The following is a 19,633-nucleotide window of genomic DNA, read 5'->3' as shown; positions in this document are numbered from 1 at the left end:
GCCCCGGGCAAAGAGGAGATGTAGTCACCAACGCTCTGGCCATAGTAAATTTCAGTAAATGTCACTCAGCTTGTAGAAATTTGCAAATATGATAGCAAATAATCACCAGAAACTGTTAACAACTAACTTACCACCAGTCAACTGTGAAGTCAAGATTGGGCAATTTTATACCACGTCAATACAGTTTTTTTTAGAAGATTGCACAGGAAAAAGTATGAATTTTAATCCCATCACTTTGTGATCAAAACTACCATTTTATATACTTAATTGTTTTGTAATCTTAACATATAGAAATTGTGGTGGCTTGGCTGAGCAGCGGATGTAGCCGGATGTGTCTTTCGTCATCTCCGCAGAGACCCTGTGCTATTATCCTGTGGGCACCCATCCTATATACTGAATCGGATCTGCATCGCTAACGGCGGCTCTCTACTTATCAGGGCTGTCTATTTCAGCAGTCTGTCTCCCTGCCGACATGTCCAGAAGGCTCAAAGAAGGCCGTCCTCCGACAGAGGTCCTAGGCCAAGATGGCGCCTTACCTCAGCGTTCCTCGATGGACAGATATAAGGAGGCCGCACAGAAGCTCTTCTCCCGGTCACTATCCAAAGACCTTCCAAATACTGCTATTACGCCGGAAAATTTCTTAGGGGGCCAGTCAGAGGCGGATGATACCATTCCCTTGGAGGATGCAGCTGGATCCACCATAGACTGGAACACAGCAAGTACTCCAGTGGATATCTTTACTATGCCCCCTGCACCTGCTATTGATACAGAGGAACCAGAGCCTACACTTCATGATATACTGATGGCTGTTACTTCCTGCAATTCGTCTATCACGGCTCTTACTGATGAGATTAAGGGGGTAAAGCAGAAATCTCCTTTGTGCGCCAGGACATGCAAAAACTGTGAGAACGCACATTAGCTCTGGAGGGACGAGTAAGCAAATTGGAAGATGATATGGCGCCATTACAGAGGGATGTTAAATATAATGGACAACTCTCTGCACAACAAGCTGCACGCCTAGATGGTCTGAAGAACAGAATGTGCCGTAACAATGTACGTGCCATAGGCATCCCTGAACGTGCAGAGGGCAAGAATCCAGTGACCTTTATAAAGCAATGGTTGGCATTGGAGCGAGTGCATAGAGTCCCAGCATGACCTTTACCACCAGGTAATCCGCCGCACCCATTCCTGTTAAACTACTAAACTATAAAGACAGGGATGCCATTCTCTCCAAAGCGAGAATCATGGGCAGTGCTCTAGTCATGGATAATTCTAAGATATCCCTGTTCCTAGACTTTTCTGCTGAATTTCAGAAGCAACATGTAAAATTCACAGACATCAAGAAGAGGCTCCGGGAGCTGAACCTGCAATATGCAATGTTGTATCCTGCCCGACTGAGAGTTGTGGCACAGGGAGAAGTCCACTTTTTTGACCGCCTCACACTGGCAACACAATGGCTCGACAGGGAGGAAAGGTCATTTAGAGCTGCCATGAAGCAACATCCTGCTGTCTTACGAAGGGTAAAAATTCCAGTGTCCTGCTTTGATTAATGTTTCAGGCCCCACTTTTCTTCTTTGATAAGGCAGATCTTGGGGAGTTTTTTTTTTTTTTTTGCTCTATTTCTTTTGTACGTTAAGCTACACTTTATGCTGTGGTGAAACTCTATACCACCATTGTGAGTTTCCACTGTTTCTCCCGGATACAGGTCCCATGTGAAATGACCGATTAATACAATGGTTGGGGGGCACTGTTAGCTCCACGTATTTTTCTTTGTTTTTGGTTTTTTTTAGTCCTAATGACCCCAAGTCTTCTTTTTTCTATGGAGCTGTTCTTTATGGATGACTCATCATTGTTCTTTATAATTTCTTCCCTGGAGTGGTTTTGTCTGTGGGGGAGCCTGTTCATAAATGCCTAGCCATACCAACACTGTTTAGGCAGTCCCCGATTTACGAACATCCGAGTTACGAACAACTCCTACTTATGAACAGATGTCAATACTGGGCGCTTGTGCACACTGTTCCCGGATTCCACCGAGCAGCCATCTTGCAGCATGGGACACATCCTACACTGCAGTACTGCATGTACTGCATGGCCACAAGAGCCCCAGATAACACGACTGCATGCCCAGAAGCGCCCGGAACATCCCACATCCCTGCACAGGCTGTAGGTACACCTAAAAATACACTGTTTCGACTTACAAACAAACTCTACTTAAGAACAGACCTACAGTCCCTATTTTGTTCATAACCCGGGGACCGCCTGTACTAAGAAGGATACTATTATTGTTAGGAACACTATGGTTATATGTGGATACTTTTCTCATGGCCACTACTTTGCGAATACTGTCCTGGAATGTCAGGGGACTTAACTCGCTGAAGCGCATGGCGATTTTCAGGACTGTCAAACAATTCAAAACAGCAGTTATTTGCCTTCAAGAGACTCATTTGCCTCCCAACCCTACACCAAGTTTTTCTACTCGGATGTTTAGTGCCCAGTTTCATTTGACTAACTCCTCATACTCTACGGGGTGAGCATTCGCCATGGAACTCAATTCTCCTGTACCCAATCCATCATAGAACCAGAATGACACTATGTATTCCTGTTGTATAATATCTATGGTCTGACTTGCATAATTTTAGGTGTCTACATCTCTTCACCATCCTCAAATCCTTACCGAGCTTTATGGCCCGTTTCTCCGGTGTACCCCTGTTGGCGATTGGAGACTTCAGTCATTTTCTGGACCCCACTATGGGATAAATTATCAGCCTCCCCACTTGTCCACTCCGCTAGTGGATGACCTACTACTCCCTTTGCTTCTTTACATGTGGAGTTCGGATTAACGTATGTGTGAAGGGTCCAGCACCCAAACATTAAAAAGTTTTCATGTTACTCTGCTATCTATAGAGGCATGTCTAGAATTGACATGGGGCTGGGTAACGAAGCACTACTTCCATTGTTAGTTTCCTCTAACTATGAGGGCAGGCATATTTCTGATTATTCACTGTTTTGGGTAGAGATTCTTTCTGATACCCAATATCCCTAGGAGTGCAGGCTGGTAGCTGAACTCTTTTTGGTTATCCTTGTTTCCAGAACGAGACTTGATCCCTGGTCTGCTGGATACATTTTTTCATCACAACCTAGAATCTTCTGCGCTGGGTATAGTCTGGGACACAGCTAAGGCCTATCTTAGGGGACAAATATCAAAATCATTTCCTCTATAAAAACAACCTAAATCCGGAAAAAACCTGGGAAACATTTTTTTGCACTGAGGTCAGAAGGACAGAGGAACAATATATTGCCAACCCCACTGACGATACCAAACGAGCTTGGTTAGAGGCTCAATCTATGTCTAGACAAGTGGCATTACAACTTGCAAAAAACAATTGTTTTTTTCTTCAACAAAAACATTTTGAGAAGGGGGAGTCTACTGGGCACATGCTGGCATTATTAGCCAGGTCCCAGCAGACCGCCTCTTTTATTACATCTATATCTGATCACAGGGGCTCCCTTCAATTACAAACGGCTGATATAGTCAGAGTTTTTTGCACATTTTATGTTGATCTATATTCTTCTAAAGTACATCCTTCCTGCTCTGCAATTGATGATTTCCTTGATAGCTGTATGCTGCCTTGCTTGTCATCCTCGGATGCTGAGCTGTTAAATGCCCTACTGACTGAGGAGGAGCTCTTTTTGGTCCTGCAACATTCTCATAATGGTAAATCACCAGGGGCAGATGGCCTCTCATCTTAGGTTTACAAGAGGTATGCTGACAAACTATTACAATGATGCTTTTAAATCTGGGGTTTTACCTACATCCATGAATGAAGCAGTAATTATTGTACTATTGAAACTGGGGAAGAATGCTTTACTGCCTGACTCCTATAGGCCTATTTCCCTTCTTACAACAGATGCCAAAGTGTTAGCAAGGGTATTGTCATCCAGACTGGCAAAGGTGGTGCAGTTCATAGGGATCAATCAGAATTCATTCCCACTAGATCTACAGCCCAAAACCTTAGAAGACTCTTCCTTACACACTATTGTGTCGAATGGCCTTACCTGTGGGCTCAGTTCTGGAGCGAATGGGTTTGGGTGCTAATTTTTAGAAAATGGGTCAAAGTACTGTACTCCAACCCTTCAGCTAGAATTAGAATAAATGGGGAATTGTCAGAGTCGTTTACACTTTAAAGGGGCACCTGACAGGGGTGTCAGCTTTCACCCCTTTGACAATGGATGGATGACAATATAATTGGGTTTTAGCAGAGTACAGGAACAGATGTAGTTTCCCTGTATGCTGATGACACCCTGCTATATTTGGGGGACACTCAGGGTACCCTACAGGCTGTAATGTCCCTTATTGTAGTGTAGCACCACCCCCGCAGGAGCTGCTGATTATATTATTGGGTCTACACCCTGCCTAACAACCCAATCAAATTGGCTCGATCCCTCCTCAGGCACAACTGACCCAGAATAGGACTGGACTATCAAATAGATACACAGGTTGGAATACAATACTTCACTATGCAACAATACCTTGTTACCTTCTTGAATAGTAGTCCTTCTGGGTGACACAATGGAACAACGCACAAGATTGTAATTAACCAAACTTAGTTTACTATGTATCAAATTGAATAGGGGAGATACAATACAATACAATACAAGTCCATAAAAGGTTATTTAAAACAGCTTTAAAAAGGTAAAAGAATACCCCCACACTCCTCCTGCATTAAGGCTAGACACAGTACCAGGTAGGTGGGCCTATCTGAGTCCCTCCCCCAGAGTTCTCTTCTTTCTTGTTGATCTTCGCTAGCAAGGTTATTGAATAGAGCTCATTTGTAATCCAGATTAGGAATAAAGATCAAGAGAGAAAAAAACAACGAGCTGTTAGTTGTCACCGCAGGGTGTCTGCGTAACTGAGCAATAACTTCTGCGAGAGAGATAAGCCTCTGGCGACTCCTTTACAGACCTTATTGTTTGTCTATGAGTCTCCTGAGAGAGTATGGTGATAAACCCCGGGGTTTTATCACCTCCTGCTGCGCTACCGCTATCTGTAGATAAAACTGTCTCTTCAGCAGATAAAGTCAGTTATTGGGCATGTGCCCTCTCACCAACAGAAGTTTCTCCTTCGCGCGCTTCCACTGCGGTCTCAGTCCTTTGGCTATATGCCAGCCGCGCGGGGTCCTTCTGGCGGATGACTTCCGGTCTCGGCAAACAGCAGTATGACCTCCAGGAATGTGCCTCGTGCTTGAGATGGGACGGTTCCACGTCGTCCCTCCAGGCTAAAAGGCTCTGGCCCAATATCCAGTGTCAGTCCTTCACTCTCGCTCGCTGGTTCCTCAGAGTCCAGCGCAGAAAGGCCCCCCCCCTTCGCGCGCTTCTCTCTTCCTTTAAATAACCTCCCCCATAGTGCCGTGCGGTGCAGCCGTGCACCCTGGATCTTGCAAAGCAGCCTGGGAGATGTAGTTTCTTCATCTTGTGAAAAGGAAGTCACAGCCCGGGAAATTCCATGCAGCTACCACTAGAGGGAGCCTAGTTCCTGGATCTTGCAAAGCAGCCTGGGAGATGTAGTTTCTTCATCTTGTGAAAAGGAAGTCACAGCCCGGGAAATTCCATGCAGCTACCACTAGAGGGAGCCTAGTTCCTTCCCACATATCAAACAGTGTCTTTAGGCATGTTTAACCCCGCTACACACTCCCCCCACTTGAGAAACTTTGGTCCCCAAAGAGGTCAACAGTATGTACCCTAGTGCATAGGTTGGCATTATACAACAAAAACATTAACATTTTGCTGAAATAAGTCAATCTGAATACATCCAATTTTGTATTCTAATAGCAGTGCAACAGTAAAACGATAGTGCAATTAATAAACAAATAAGTGATTTCTACAGTGTTAATATAGTGCTGATTTCTAGTGCTTTTATATAGTGCTCCTTTAAAAAGCACATGTGCCTTTGCAATTTCTTAAACACTTACATCTTAAAGTTTGTGTTGAAAAAAAAACATCAAAAGGTGAGAAAGAGAAAAAAACATATAGTGAGGTCAGAGCAACAAAATGTGCGCAAACATTAACTCACAAAGTAAACCAAATTGTGAACATCAAAAACTGTGCTTATTATAATGGCCAAACCCAATATCCTTATGTACAAACTTAAATGCAAACGTTTTCTACTTCAATACTTTGTTCTCATGATCTCTCACAGACCCCCCAAAACTTGGGTGGCTTGTACAGTTGTGCCTGGGGGTGAGCTAGGGTTGTCCCCCACCAAATCTACAGTGGAGGAACTAGGCTGGTCAGGAGATCTTTTGGAGGTTAAAACAGCTTCTTCCGAACATTCACCCAATTGATCATAGGTCAGTCTCTTAGGTGGGTGAATGACTCTCCTTTCCCTCTGTTCCCGTGGAGGCATGCTCTCAGAGGTGCTAGGATCAGGCACTTCTGAGGATTCTTCAATGTCCCCCTCCTCATGTTCCAACACAGAGGAACCTGATGGTTCAAGAGAGGTCAGTTCTTCTTCAGAGAAGGGTGCAACCTCCTCCTCAGGATCTTCATCCTCAACTGCTTCTTCTGGAAGCATATGAAAGGGTATGAATTCAGGGGCTTCTGCCCGAAGGGCTCCTCTATCAGCCAAGTCAGATGAAGACAGGGAGGCAGGTGTGGGTTCTGGCAACTGAGATGACCACAACCAGTCGGGTACCTCCTCTTCATCTTCCAAATCTTCAGATGGAGAACTTCCCTCTCCCTCATCTGGGAGCGTCGTCTGAGATCTGGTAACTGGTCTGGACCGGCGAGAAGTCGAAGGGGCCTCTGACAAGTCTTCCACAGGGGGCATACGAACCGCTTCAGAGAGAGGCAGCAAATGGTTCCGATGCCAAGCCTTCAATGGACCCACACTTCCTTCAGGCCGAATTTGGTACACAGGAAGGTTTGGCAGTTGCTTGCAGATAACATAAGGTTGGGACTTCCAGCGGTCTGCCAACTTGTGTTTTCCCGGGACACCCAAGTTTCTCAACAAAACCCTGTCCCCTGGTTGCAGGTCATGGATCCGAACTTTTAGGTCGAAATTTTTTTTATTCCGCAGTCCACGTTGATCAGATGTGGCCTGAGCCTTGTCATAGGCCGCTTTCAGACTCTTCCGCAGTCGGTCCACATATCCTCTATGCGATGCTGAAGAGGTATGATCAGGCGAAATGCCAAAGGCCAAATCCACTGGCAACCGAGCCTCCCTTCCAAACATCAGCCGATAAGGGGAATATCCAGTAGCATCACTGACAGTGCTGTTGTAGGCATGCACAATGGCAGCTACGTGCTTGCCCCAATGCTGTTTCTTCTCTGAGCTCAAAGTCCCCAACATATCCAAAAGAGTCCTGTTAAATCGTTCAGGCTGGGCATCCCCCTGTGGATGGTAGGGAGTGGTTCTAGTCTTTTGAATGCCTAACATATCTAACAGTCTCTTGATCAGTCTGCTTTCAAAGTCCCTTCCCTGATCAGAATGGAGGCGTTGTGGTAACCCATAATGTACAAAGAACTTCTCTACAAGAACTTTGGCTACCGTTGAGGCCTTCTGATCCCTTGTTGGGAATGCTTGAGCATATCTGGTAAAATGGTCTGTTACCACAAGGACATTCCCCTGGCCACTCAGATCAGGCTCTAAGCAAAGGAAATCAATGCACACCAGCTCCATGGGTCCCTGACTTTGTAGATGGCCCATTGGGGCTGCTTGACGTGGCAGAGTCTTCCTCTGTATACACCGGACACAAGAATGACAGTATCCTTCAACTTCGGCCCTCATACAAGGCCAGTAGAACCTGTCCCTGACAAGCTGAAAGGTTCTTTCGGGCCCCAGATGGCCATGATTATCATGAAGAGCGGCCAGAACTCCCTCTCTGTATTTAGCTGGTAAGAACAGTTGCCACTTCTCCTCCAGATCTTCAGATGGACCTCTCCGGTAGGCCACTCCTTCTCTGATCTGTAACCGGGTCCACTCTCTATGCAACAGACGGGCCCCCTGAGGGGAGTCAGTTAGAAGCAACTCAGGGCTCTGGATCTCCAGAGCTTCCAAGAGAAGTTTTCCCAAAGGGTCTTCCAACTGCTCCTTCCGCAAGTCCCTTTTGGACAGCCGGGGCAAACCCTCCCCTTCAACTTGGGTCACCTGGCAGTAGCATTTGGGTACTCCGATAGCCGAAACCCCAATCTCTTCTGCTCTTGACCCTCCTCGGGATCGAAATTCAGTTCCCTGATATAGGGCACGCACCCCTTCTGGAGCCAAATGAGTCCATTCTTCCGCAGGTTCCTGTGGAACATGCAACCTTCTGGATAGGGCATCTGCATCCCTATTTCCGATTCCTGGCCGATACTTCAGGCTAAAATTGAAGCTAGAGAGGGCAGCCAACCATCGATGTCCTGTTGCATCCAGCTTGGCCGTAGTCAACAGATAGGTGAGGGGATTATTATCTGTCTTGACAATGAATTCAGCTCCGTACAGGTAGTCTTTCAATTTGTCAACCACTGCCCACTTCAAGGCCAAGAATTCAAGTTTGTGAGTAGGATAATTCCTTTCAGCAGGCAATAGGCTTCTGCTCACATAGGCAACAGGTCGCAGATGACCCTCATGCTCCTGATAAAGTACCCCCCCCAGCCCATCTCGGCTGGCATCAACATGCAGTTCATATGGTTTTGTGGGGTCCGCATAGGCCAACACAGGGGCAGTGGTTAGGGTTTCCTTCAGCTGGACAAAGGCCCCTTCGCATTCCGGGGTCCACTGATCCTGGATGGATTCCTTAGCCTTCCGGGGGCCTATGGTGGACTTCGCCGGCTTTACCAACTCAGGGACATCATCTTCTTCATTCTTCAGGAGCTCATTTAGGGGTCGGGCAATCTGGGCGAACCCCTCCACAAACCTCCTGTAATAGGAGCAAAAGCCCAAGAATGACCGGAGTTCGGTCACATTTGTGGGTCTCGGCCAGGAAGCAACAGCATCCAGCTTGTCCGGGTCAGTGGCCACCCCTTCTTCAGACACGATATGGCCCAGGTAATGGACCGAGGACTGATAGAATTGGCACTTCTCAGGAGAAAGTTTCAGACCTTCTTCATGTAGCCTCTTCAAGACCTTTTCCAACCTCTCCTCATGTTCTTCTAAAGTTCTGCCAAACACGATAACATCATCCAAGTATACCAGTACCTCTATCAAATTCATATCTCCAACGGTCCTCTCCATCAGCCTTTGGAAGGTAGCAGGGGCCCCGGACAACCCCTGAGGCATGCGATTGAACTCAAAGAACCCCACAGGGGTGATGAAGGCTGTTTTCTCCCGATCTTCAGGGTGCATGGGGATCTGATAATACCCACTCTTTAAGTCCATCACACTGAACCACTTCGCCCCTGACAGACTCTGTAGGGCATCTTCGATTCGAGGAGTGGTATACTGGTCTGGGATGGTTCTTCTGTTCAGCGTTCGGTAGTCGATACAAAGCCTCAAAGATCCATTTTTCTTCCGGACTACCACTATCGGGGAAGCATACGGGCTCCTGGATTCTCGGATAATCCCGATCTTTTTGAGCTCTGCCAGCTGTTGACGTAGATCTTCTAAGTCACCTAAGGGGACTCGCCGGACTCTCTCCCTGAAAGGCTTGTCCTCACTCAGGCGGATCTTATGAGTAGCGCTCCTGGCACATCCCACGTCAAACTCGTCCTTAGAGAATATTTCCCTACATCGAGCAAGTTGTGCCTTGGCCCTCTTCACCCATTCCGGCGGGAGGGCAGCGTTTCCAGAGCAAAGCTCCTCTATAACCGCTTCACCCTGTTCCTTTTCTTTGAAATCAATGGGGGCAACTGGGGTAGCCGGGTTGACTTGGCCCAGGAGCACTCTGGCCGGTACCTTCACTGGTGTAATAGAGGTGTTTCTGACACTCACTAAAACCCTTCCACGGTTTTCCTGTAACACCTTCAAAGGGATCACCTCAGGGATCACTTCTATCCCTCTCTGTCTCTCCTTTTGACCTGATTCAAAGATAATGAAGGGACCCGGCTGTTGCCATGTGAGTTTAACAGAAGCCTTAAAACAGGCCACCTCTCCTGGCTGTAAGACCTTTTCTGCTCTATCCAGCTTCCAGAGTTGTCCAACTCCTTCTGCGGGGGTCTCTTGCTCCAACACTAATCGTTGGTAGGCCTGCCGTAGCATGGGATGGATCCTTGGCGCCTGAGCATCTTGTCCCTGGACCAGTTGTATCAGAAGGCGCCTTACCAGGTCAGTGTTTGTTCCTACGATGAGAGAGCTTTTGTTGGCCCCTGGTGGACGAGGACAGACCACCGCTAAGGTGTCGAAGGTTTCCGCTTCACCAGCCACTGATGGATCAAAGGTCAACTTGATTGGCAGATACCCGTCATAGGGAAAACTTTGGGTCCCAATACCCCATATCTCCAGATCTTCCAACTTCTGCAAAGGTAGATGGGTAAGATATTTATCATAGAAGTCTCTATACAAAAGAGTCACCTGGGCCCCTGTGTCAAGGAGGGCTCTTGTGTAAATTCCTTCCACCTGAACCGAGACCACTGGGGAGGGCCCGACCAAGTTAGTTGGGAATTCTCTTGATGTAGCCTGGTTGTCTGATTCAGTTCTCTGTACCCTGGCCCTCTTCTCCTTTTTCTTCCTTGATCTGGGCCCCCGCTGAACCCGGTGTGCATTGACTTTCCCTCCCTCAGTAACCCGGAGTCTAGAACTGGGGGTATTATATTTGGGTCTGACCCCCTGACTCAGTTTCCCTGATCCTGCACCACTTCTGGAGTCCCTTAAGACTGGCGGACACCCGGTTGACTCCTTCACCGGTGTCCTCTGAAGTTTCCCGCTGGCTCGCGAGGTTTCGTGGCAGCATTTCCTGAGCTGGGACATACCCTTCTAACATGCCCAACTCCCCCGCAGTTGAAACAAGTTAACAATCTTGCAGGCCGTGGCTCTGGATCTGTGCTGAGACTAACAGCTTCATCTGGCCTCTCCGATATACTCCCCTTGGGTAGAGTGGATACCTGACCAGTCAGGATGGACACCATTTCTATCAACTGAGACACTTGGGTCTTTAGGAGTTCAACTTGAGAGTCACCCTCTTCCACACTTATCACTCCAACCCGGGCAGTTGAGTCAAACTGCCGACTTTTCTTCTTGTTGTCCAACATAACCTCTTCCTCTCTGACCATTCGAATCAGATCGGGGTATTCTAGAATGCCGCCATCTCGACGAGTTCGTAACAGTATGGCAATGGGATCTAAAGGTTGAGCCCCTTTCAGAACCTGTCGTGCACGAGTCTCATCTATTTTCCGGTGGTCTATTCCTTTCTTTAACAGAATCTGGTGGATAATCCTATCCAGACGTTTAATGAATTCGGACAACTTCTCCCCCTCTTCTTGATAACAGTGGTCCAACTGGTAGAGAAGTTCAGCCGCGTTCTCCGTCCGACCAAACACATCTTGCAGAATGTCCAAATAATCCTGTGCAGTGCAGTTCTTCTTGCTAAGCTTTAGATTACGTACAGCCTCTAATGCAGGTCCCCTTAAACTCTCTGTGATTCTCTGCTTCTTGTGCTGTTCTGGTACCTCCCATTCCTCCAAAGCCTGAGTGGCGGTATCTAACCACTCTTCGAACCCATCTTCTGCTGAAGGCACAGGCTGTTTCCCAGAGAATGTCCGGAGCTTCCTATATCCAGTCATCAAATAGCTCGAGGAGTCCCTACTACATTTTGCCACAATCTCCCCAAGAACAGCACACAGTTCTGAGCTAAAAGTCGACAAAGGTGATGACTCAGGATGCCCTTCTTGGACACCTTTTTCTGGGCTGGATACCCCAGGGGTGGTGGATGAGGGACCCGCAATAGGAACTCCTGGATGTATCAGGAAAAGTTCTGTTTGGTCAGTAGTTTTTACACTGTTTCCGTTGAAATAATCAGGGACCCCCTTCCTCCACTCACACAGTGCATACGTGTGTGGGACAGTGGTGTCAGTTTTCATGTCAATCACCCAAAATTTCCTGTCTGTGGATAGTGCCCTCAAAACAGGGAGGAGCTTTTCTTCAGTCCAGGCTTCTCCCTTGATTTCAACCACCAGGCCATTTTCCACTATGACATTCTCTTCCTTGCACCACTCAGCAGCAGCGACAGGATCCATTTCTGCGTGGGAGGGGATTCTATGGCTGAGAGGGTTGTATTGCAGGACTGTAGAAATCCCGGACGAGCCCCCACGTGTAGCACCACCCCCGCAGGAGCTGCTGATTATATTATTGGGTCTACACCCTGCCTAACAACCCAATCAAATTGGCTCGATCCCTCCTCAGGCACAACTGACCCAGAATAGGACTGGACTATCAAATAGATACACAGGTTGGAATACAATACTTCACTATGCAACAATACCTTGTTACCTTCTTGAATAGTAGTCCTTCTGGGTGACACAATGGAACAACGCACAAGATTGTAATTAACCAAACTTAGTTTACTATGTATCAAATTGAATAGGGGAGATACAATACAATACAATACAAGTCCATAAAAGGTTATTTAAAACAGCTTTAAAAAGGTAAAAGAATACCCCCACACTCCTCCTGCATTAAGGCTAGACACAGTACCAGGTAGGTGGGCCTATCTGAGTCCCTCCCCCAGAGTTCTCTTCTTTCTTGTTGATCTTCGCTAGCAAGGTTATTGAATAGAGCTCATTTGTAATCCAGATTAGGAATAAAGATCAAGAGAGAAAAAAACAACGAGCTGTTAGTTGTCACCGCAGGGTGTCTGCGTAACTGAGCAATAACTTCTGCGAGAGAGATAAGCCTCTGGCGACTCCTTTACAGACCTTATTGTTTGTCTATGAGTCTCCTGAGAGAGTATGGTGATAAACCCCGGGGTTTTATCACCTCCTGCTGCGCTACCGCTATCTGTAGATAAAACTGTCTCTTCAGCAGATAAAGTCAGTTATTGGGCATGTGCCCTCTCACCAACAGAAGTTTCTCCTTCGCGCGCTTCCACTGCGGTCTCAGTCCTTTGGCTATATGCCAGCCGCGCGGGGTCCTTCTGGCGGATGACTTCCGGTCTCGGCAAACAGCAGTATGACCTCCAGGAATGTGCCTCGTGCTTGAGATGGGACGGTTCCACGTCGTCCCTCCAGGCTAAAAGGCTCTGGCCCAATATCCAGTGTCAGTCCTTCACTCTCGCTCGCTGGTTCCTCAGAGTCCAGCGCAGAAAGGCCCCCCCCCTTCGCGCGCTTCTCTCTTCCTTTAAATAACCTCCCCCATAGTGCCGTGCGGTGCAGCCGTGCACCCTGGATCTTGCAAAGCAGCCTGGGAGATGTAGTTTCTTCATCTTGTGAAAAGGAAGTCACAGCCCGGGAAATTCCATGCAGCTACCACTAGAGGGAGCCTAGTTCCTGGATCTTGCAAAGCAGCCTGGGAGATGTAGTTTCTTCATCTTGTGAAAAGGAAGTCACAGCCCGGGAAATTCCATGCAGCTACCACTAGAGGGAGCCTAGTTCCTTCCCACATATCAAACAGTGTCTTTAGGCATGTTTAACCCCGCTACAGTAGCTTATGGTGCCCCCTTAGGGTTTTTCATTCATTGGAAAAAATAAGTTCTCCTGCCAATAGACACATTGTCTGCTCCCTTGCCTGAATGTGCTCGGTCAGTGCAGATTGTTTCCTGATTTCGATACTTGGGTATTAAGGTTTCCCCTAATCCTTCTCACTATATGGAATTGAACCTCATTTCATTACACTAAAAATTTTGTCAAAAATGTACCACTTGGTGTAAGCTACCACTGTTGGTGGTTGGCAGAATAAATCTTATAAAAATGGTATGAGGCCCCCCAGGTATTATATATTTCATAACGCTGTGGTCTGGATAGTTCGTAAATGGTTCCTCCGTATAGATTCCCAATTTGGAGAGCTAATTTGGTGCAAACAATAGCATGTATCAGCTTAACTACCTTACAATATGGTAAGGACCAGGGAGGCATGGCCGTTCCACACGCTAGAAGCTAATATCCCACATTCCAATTGCAGCATCTAGGGGGCTGGGGGTTCGAACACCCCGGTAATCCTATCAGTAACATTATTATTCCCGAGGGAGCGAATGCACCCATCCTTACTTTTCTAGAGGCAAAATTTTCATATTTGGAAAATACAGCACCAACAATAGCCTTTTTGCGGACTTTGTGGTCATATATTAAAAATCTGCTGGGGATACAGGGGTTTCTACCTCCGACACCATTGTGGTGCAACACTAACCATTAGGAAGTGCTTAAACTAGAGGTATTCCAGGACTGGGAGAAGGCAGAAATATATTATATCTCTCAATTATATATTGAATCGATTCTCAAATCCTTTTCCGATATACACGCCAATTTTGCCCTTCCCCGAGGCCAATTTTACAGATATCTCCAATTGCAACATGCCCTACAATCACAGCTGAGATCTTCCCAGCTCTGTCCAAGTGACCAACCCTTGGTGCGGGAGGTTTTCTTGAAGAGGGATAAAAAAGACATGATTTCTTGAGGCTATTCTACTCTCCTTAATGCCCTTCAGAACTCCACCGAATTACCCTGTAGGACAGGATGGGAGAAGGAAATCAGTGTCATTGATGGTGAGAACTCTGTCTGGCATCTGCCCCTTTGGTCTCAGTATCAGCATCTCAAAAGCTATCTCACATGTATTTACTACATAGAGTTTATAGGACACCGGTCCAGTTATATAAATTGGGGAAACAGAGTACCCCACTGTGTCCAAAATGTGAACTTGATCATCGTGACCTCATTCAAATGATCTGGAGATGTCCTGAATTAGTCCACTACTGGACAGAGGTTCTGAACATGATTTCACAAGTGTATATGTTTAGGATCACGAGAAACCCCCTTGTGTGTCTGTTGAGTGCCCTGGAAGAGGAATCCCTAACTCCACAAGCTCACACTGCAGTTCTCAGACTACTGTACATTGCTCGTAAACGGATTGCCCAATATTGAATTGTCTCCCGGATACCTACCAAATGGCAATAGGTGGATCAAATAAATAGTTTGCTAATACGTGAAAAACTGACCTATCAATATAGAAATGTTTCTCACAAATGTCACTCTATGTGGCAGGCGTGGGTAGATGTCCCTGGCCTTGCACCCCCCAATTGGTTAGAGACAGACTTCTTCAGGCATAGGTTCCTGTCAGGGAAGGCGAGACTTCTGATGATGGTCTTGACCCAAGTATCATAGCTCCATATTACAATTGTTAATTTGGGTCGTATTTCGTTTTTTCATTTTTCTATAAAATCTTTCTTTTTCTAATGTCTCAGGGCTCTGAGGAATATGTTTGGGTTCTGGTTTGCTTCAGTACAGGTTACTTTAATTTCATGTCGTTTTGCGTATATATCCCAATTTTGTATGTCAGATTAAGATACGTGTGCATATGTCTTTACGGTCTTAGGTTGGACTGCAAGATGTAATAATTAATAACATGTCAGGTTTACCCGGATCTAAAAACCTGCTTTGGCTTTGTAAAATAACATTGTTATACTTGGAACTCTGGGAAGAAATTGAATGATGTAACACACCAGACTAAGCATTGTTTTAGACTGTTAAAAAGTTGTTAAAATTTATTCTGATTAAAATAAAAAAAAACATAGGGAAATTGTTAACTGAGGTCTGCTTCTGAAACCAACACTTGCAGGTGTGTCGATGTCTTGGCCCCCCACTACTCTCAGTGGTTCCCTCTTACTCCCATTAGACAGTAAATATTTTCAAGCAAATATCGCTGCAGAAGCTCATTTAGAAAAATGAACAGTTGTCTCCCCTAATTTTCAGTAAATTTGCAGCAAAATCAAAGTTGACAAAATCATTCTGCACATCCCTAGTCATTTCTTAGGTGTGCCTAGAGAAAGTATGAAGTCTACAGTAAATACAGCCAGGGCTGCATTTACCATAATGGCACTTGTTGGCCACTATCTAGGGCAGCAGATTTGGATGGTGCAGGACCAAGGCTTACGTGGGGTACAAACTATAAGAAAATAGGACAAGCAATTCCATATTCGGCCAGATTGATCGATTTTCGTATAGTGTGTACACAAATTTTCGACATCCAATTCTGATCCACCAAACTAAAATCTTTGGACGAACTCCAAAATTTTTCTTGTATGTGAACAAAACGAACAAATTTTGTTTATTGTGTTCTGTTTTGGTACGGTTTTCATACAAGAAAATCAGATATGAAAGACTGCACATGATCAGAAACATTAAACATAAAAAAAAAGCCTTTATAGTTTGAGAATTTTTGTACAATTATTACCATCCTCGGTTTCAACCTGCTGTGAAACATCGAAGAAAACCAGACAATCGTTCCTTCATTTTTCTTTTATCATTTACTAGGTTTGAATAGTGTAACTTTTATTTATTTATTTTTTCTCTCTTATGGACCTCTGAGCATTCGTGGTTAAATTCAACAAGAAAATGGTTGGGGGTAAGAGGTACAGGAGATATTGAGATGAGTCAGAAAACTCACAGCATGTTTTTTAAACATGGAAACATCTCTCATTTCTCTTGTGTGGTAGTCTGTAAAGAATAAAAGTTGGCTCTTCATATTAGTCAGACCCCATACTGCCTCCATTAGTACATTCTAGCAGTCTTACTGTTAAAATAATCAGACGAAACAAGAGCTTGTACAACAAGGTATTATCATTCAAGTGTGCCCAGGGCAGCATGATTTCTGAGTATGGCCCTTGAAGTAACTTATACACCCAACTATCTTTCACTGATCTGATTTCAGTAACATTAAATTTGTCTGGCTCTGATTTCCTATTATTTATTATATATAATTTTGCTTTTAACTACTTTACTCCTGATCTGGACTTCCATCCTTAGGATGTGTTGCATTTGGTAAAATGCTGAACTTTCCTCATGGAGACTGCATTCTTGCATATTGCATTGTATGTGTATAAACAGTTATGTGCAAACTTTGTAATGAGAAATGTTTTTGTGCTCTTCCCTGACAGCTTGAGGCAGAGGCCGTGTTCCGAGCCATAGCTATAGCAGGTCAAATCAACTGCCCAGTGTACATTACCAAAGTGATGAGCAAGAGCGCCTCTGATGCTATTGCACAAGCCAGGAAGAAAGGTTAGAAGTTTACTCCATTTGACATACTGTTCCCTTTAAAGAACAAATACAAATGAAGGCAAAGCTTTACTTTTGTTTTTTTTTTGTGTGTTTTAGACAGAGTGGAGCGGGATAAGAATACCTGTCAGATTTTTGATGCTCTGTATGTCCCCATTTATGAGATTCACCCTCACTATTAGTCCTAGTGATCAGTATCACCAAATGTAAAAAATGAAAGGAAATCCTCCAATGGGGACAGTAGTTCTGGTGACAACCAAGGATTTCCCCTCACTTTGGAGGAATTTGCTTCTCACTTCCTGTTGTATAGGGAGTGAAGGGAAATCTCCCTAATGGGCCACAGATCACAAACAAAATACCTGACAGGGTTATAAGCCTCTCTTACTTACCTTGGCAAATAAGGCGTTCTTATCCAGAGCATATCATAGATGTTAGTAGTAAGATGTGATCATACAGCATGGCTCCTACTGACTTTAGTTATTTATCAGCAGGACGGGCACATGGATTTTTTTTGGCTTTCTGTTTTAGATTATCAGTTAATTTGCATATTATAATCCCAGTCAGCTTTAGTGAATTTGTTAAAATTGTACCCTAAATTAGGAATGTCTCTTGTCTATAAGGCCTCATGCACACTGGATGTTTTTACAGCTGCTGTTTTTGGCTTCTTCCTGGCAATTTTTTCTGCAGCCAGTAACCTTCCCAGCATATTATCCTATGTGTCCATGCACACATAGGCTTTTATCAGCATTTTTTGGTTGGGGCTTATTCTGGCTGGAAAAAAAATCCCACGACTAGTGGGTTTTGAGAGGAATTTTTTAAATTAAATGCTCGGTAAACGCGGTAGAACATGACTAACTGGTCTTTTTGATCCCATAGCTTGTGTTTTCTTGCTAAAGACGCTAAAAAATTCTAACAATAGAAAACACTAATGCAAAAAAGTGGAAAAAAAGCTTAAAAAACCCACGCTTTTTTACGCGTCAACACTGCTGGCGTTTTTAGAACGTCGAGTGTGCATGATGCCTAATAAGCTCTCTAAGGCCAGTCTAAGTGGCAGGCTGGATTACCATAAGGCATAGTGGGCACATGTCTAGAGGTGGCACAGTATGATTATTATTGATAAAGTATCTATTTTCATTATTACATTATTAGGAATAGTTATCCCATATAAGGTTGTTTGCACATTACTACAATATTCTAAACCAGTGGTCTCCAAACTGTGGCCTTGAGATAGGATGTGGCCCTTTGCTTGCCTTTATCCGGCTTTTGAGCGCTATTACTCCAACTAATACAAAACGCTATTATGCCAACTGACACCAACAATGGGACACCATTTCTTCCACGGACACCAATAATGGGTCACTATTCCTCCAAATGATACCAGTGATGGGGCACGACTCCACCCCCTAATACCAAATGTGGTGATGTTTATTCCCACTGATGCCAGGAAAATTACCTCTCCCACTAGCCACAGTCCACCAGCCCCCCCCCCCCTAAAGTCTGAAGGGCAGTAAACTGACCCTTTGCTTAGAAGGTTTGGAAACCCCTGTTCTAAGCCAAGTTAGAACAAGTTAAACAAGGAAATGTCCAGTTTTAAAGAAGTGATCCTAAAGCTGGTCATAGTCGGACCAAAAATCAGCCGGTTTAACATGGACCAGCTGAGTTTCGATCCATCTATGGTCATTCCCATTTGAGAGGAGTCAATTGACTCCTCCGGAACAGGACTGTTGGTATATTCCTACTAGATCAGCACTTTCAGCTAATCAGCTGCAGCCCTGCCCCTGATCAATGTATTCTGGCAGCAGAAGAGTCCTGCTGCCAGAATAAGTTAGCACAGTAGGGAGGATTCCCCCATCTACCTCAAGTGTGTGGATGGAAGAGTCTGTTTGTTTTCATTTGTTGATCAGCCAGCTGGCTGATCAAAAAAAAAAAAAATAAGCCATCTATGTCCAGTTTTAGAGATGGGTGCTACGTTCTGTGCCTACAGGATCAGTTGATGAAAACCCAGCCCTGCTCAGTCTATAAGAGGTTCTGATCTGTAATTCTAGAACCTAAGCCCTATAACCATCAAAGGCTGCCAAAGAGGTGTACTTGCCTCCACTGTCTGTCTGCTAATGCTAAAGCTGCACAAAATTGTGGTGGTGGAGGTAGGTCATTTTGGAATTTCTTTACTTGAGACCTAAGGGACCCTGTCCTAACACTGTTTACAGGTTACTTTTATAGTGTCTACACATACATTCTACCATTCTTTGTGATAATTGAATAGTGTATGGCAAGATTATATAACTAGTGGCTCTCTTTGTTTCAGGAGCGATAGTGTTTGGAGAGCCTATTACCGCCAGTTTAGGGACAGACGGGACGCATTACTGGAGCAAAAACTGGGCAAAGGCCGCTGCATTCGTCACTTCTCCTCCTCTCAGTCCAGACCCAACCACACCAGATTATTTGACCACTATGTTGGCTTGGTAAGACTTACACTTACAGTAAATATCCTCCCCTGCAGTTGATTTTCTTACTTATTTCA

At 45.2% G+C, this 19,633-nt stretch overlaps 1 protein-coding gene across 2 annotated transcripts in view; it reads left to right on the top strand.

Annotated features, from left to right (window-relative positions):
• The window catches only part of CRMP1 (collapsin response mediator protein 1), a 182,077-nt gene that overhangs the window by 104,150 nt on the left and 58,294 nt on the right, over window positions 1–19,633 (top strand). For both annotated transcript variants that reach the window (XM_082263123.1, XM_082263124.1), the window contains exons 8-9: window positions 16,995–17,115; window positions 19,418–19,574. In XM_082263123.1, coding sequence (XP_082119249.1) covers window positions 16,995–17,115; window positions 19,418–19,574 — 278 coding nt within the window. The remainder of the gene's footprint in view (window positions 1–16,994; window positions 17,116–19,417; window positions 19,575–19,633) is intronic.

The sequence above is a fragment of the Pelophylax lessonae genome (assembly GCF_965119305.1).
Source record: "Pelophylax lessonae genome assembly, chromosome: 1".
Lineage (NCBI taxonomy): Eukaryota > Metazoa > Chordata > Amphibia > Anura > Ranidae > Pelophylax > Pelophylax lessonae.
The sequence above is the reverse complement of the archived record's forward strand: the minus strand, read 5'-3'. Positions and strand labels throughout refer to the sequence as shown.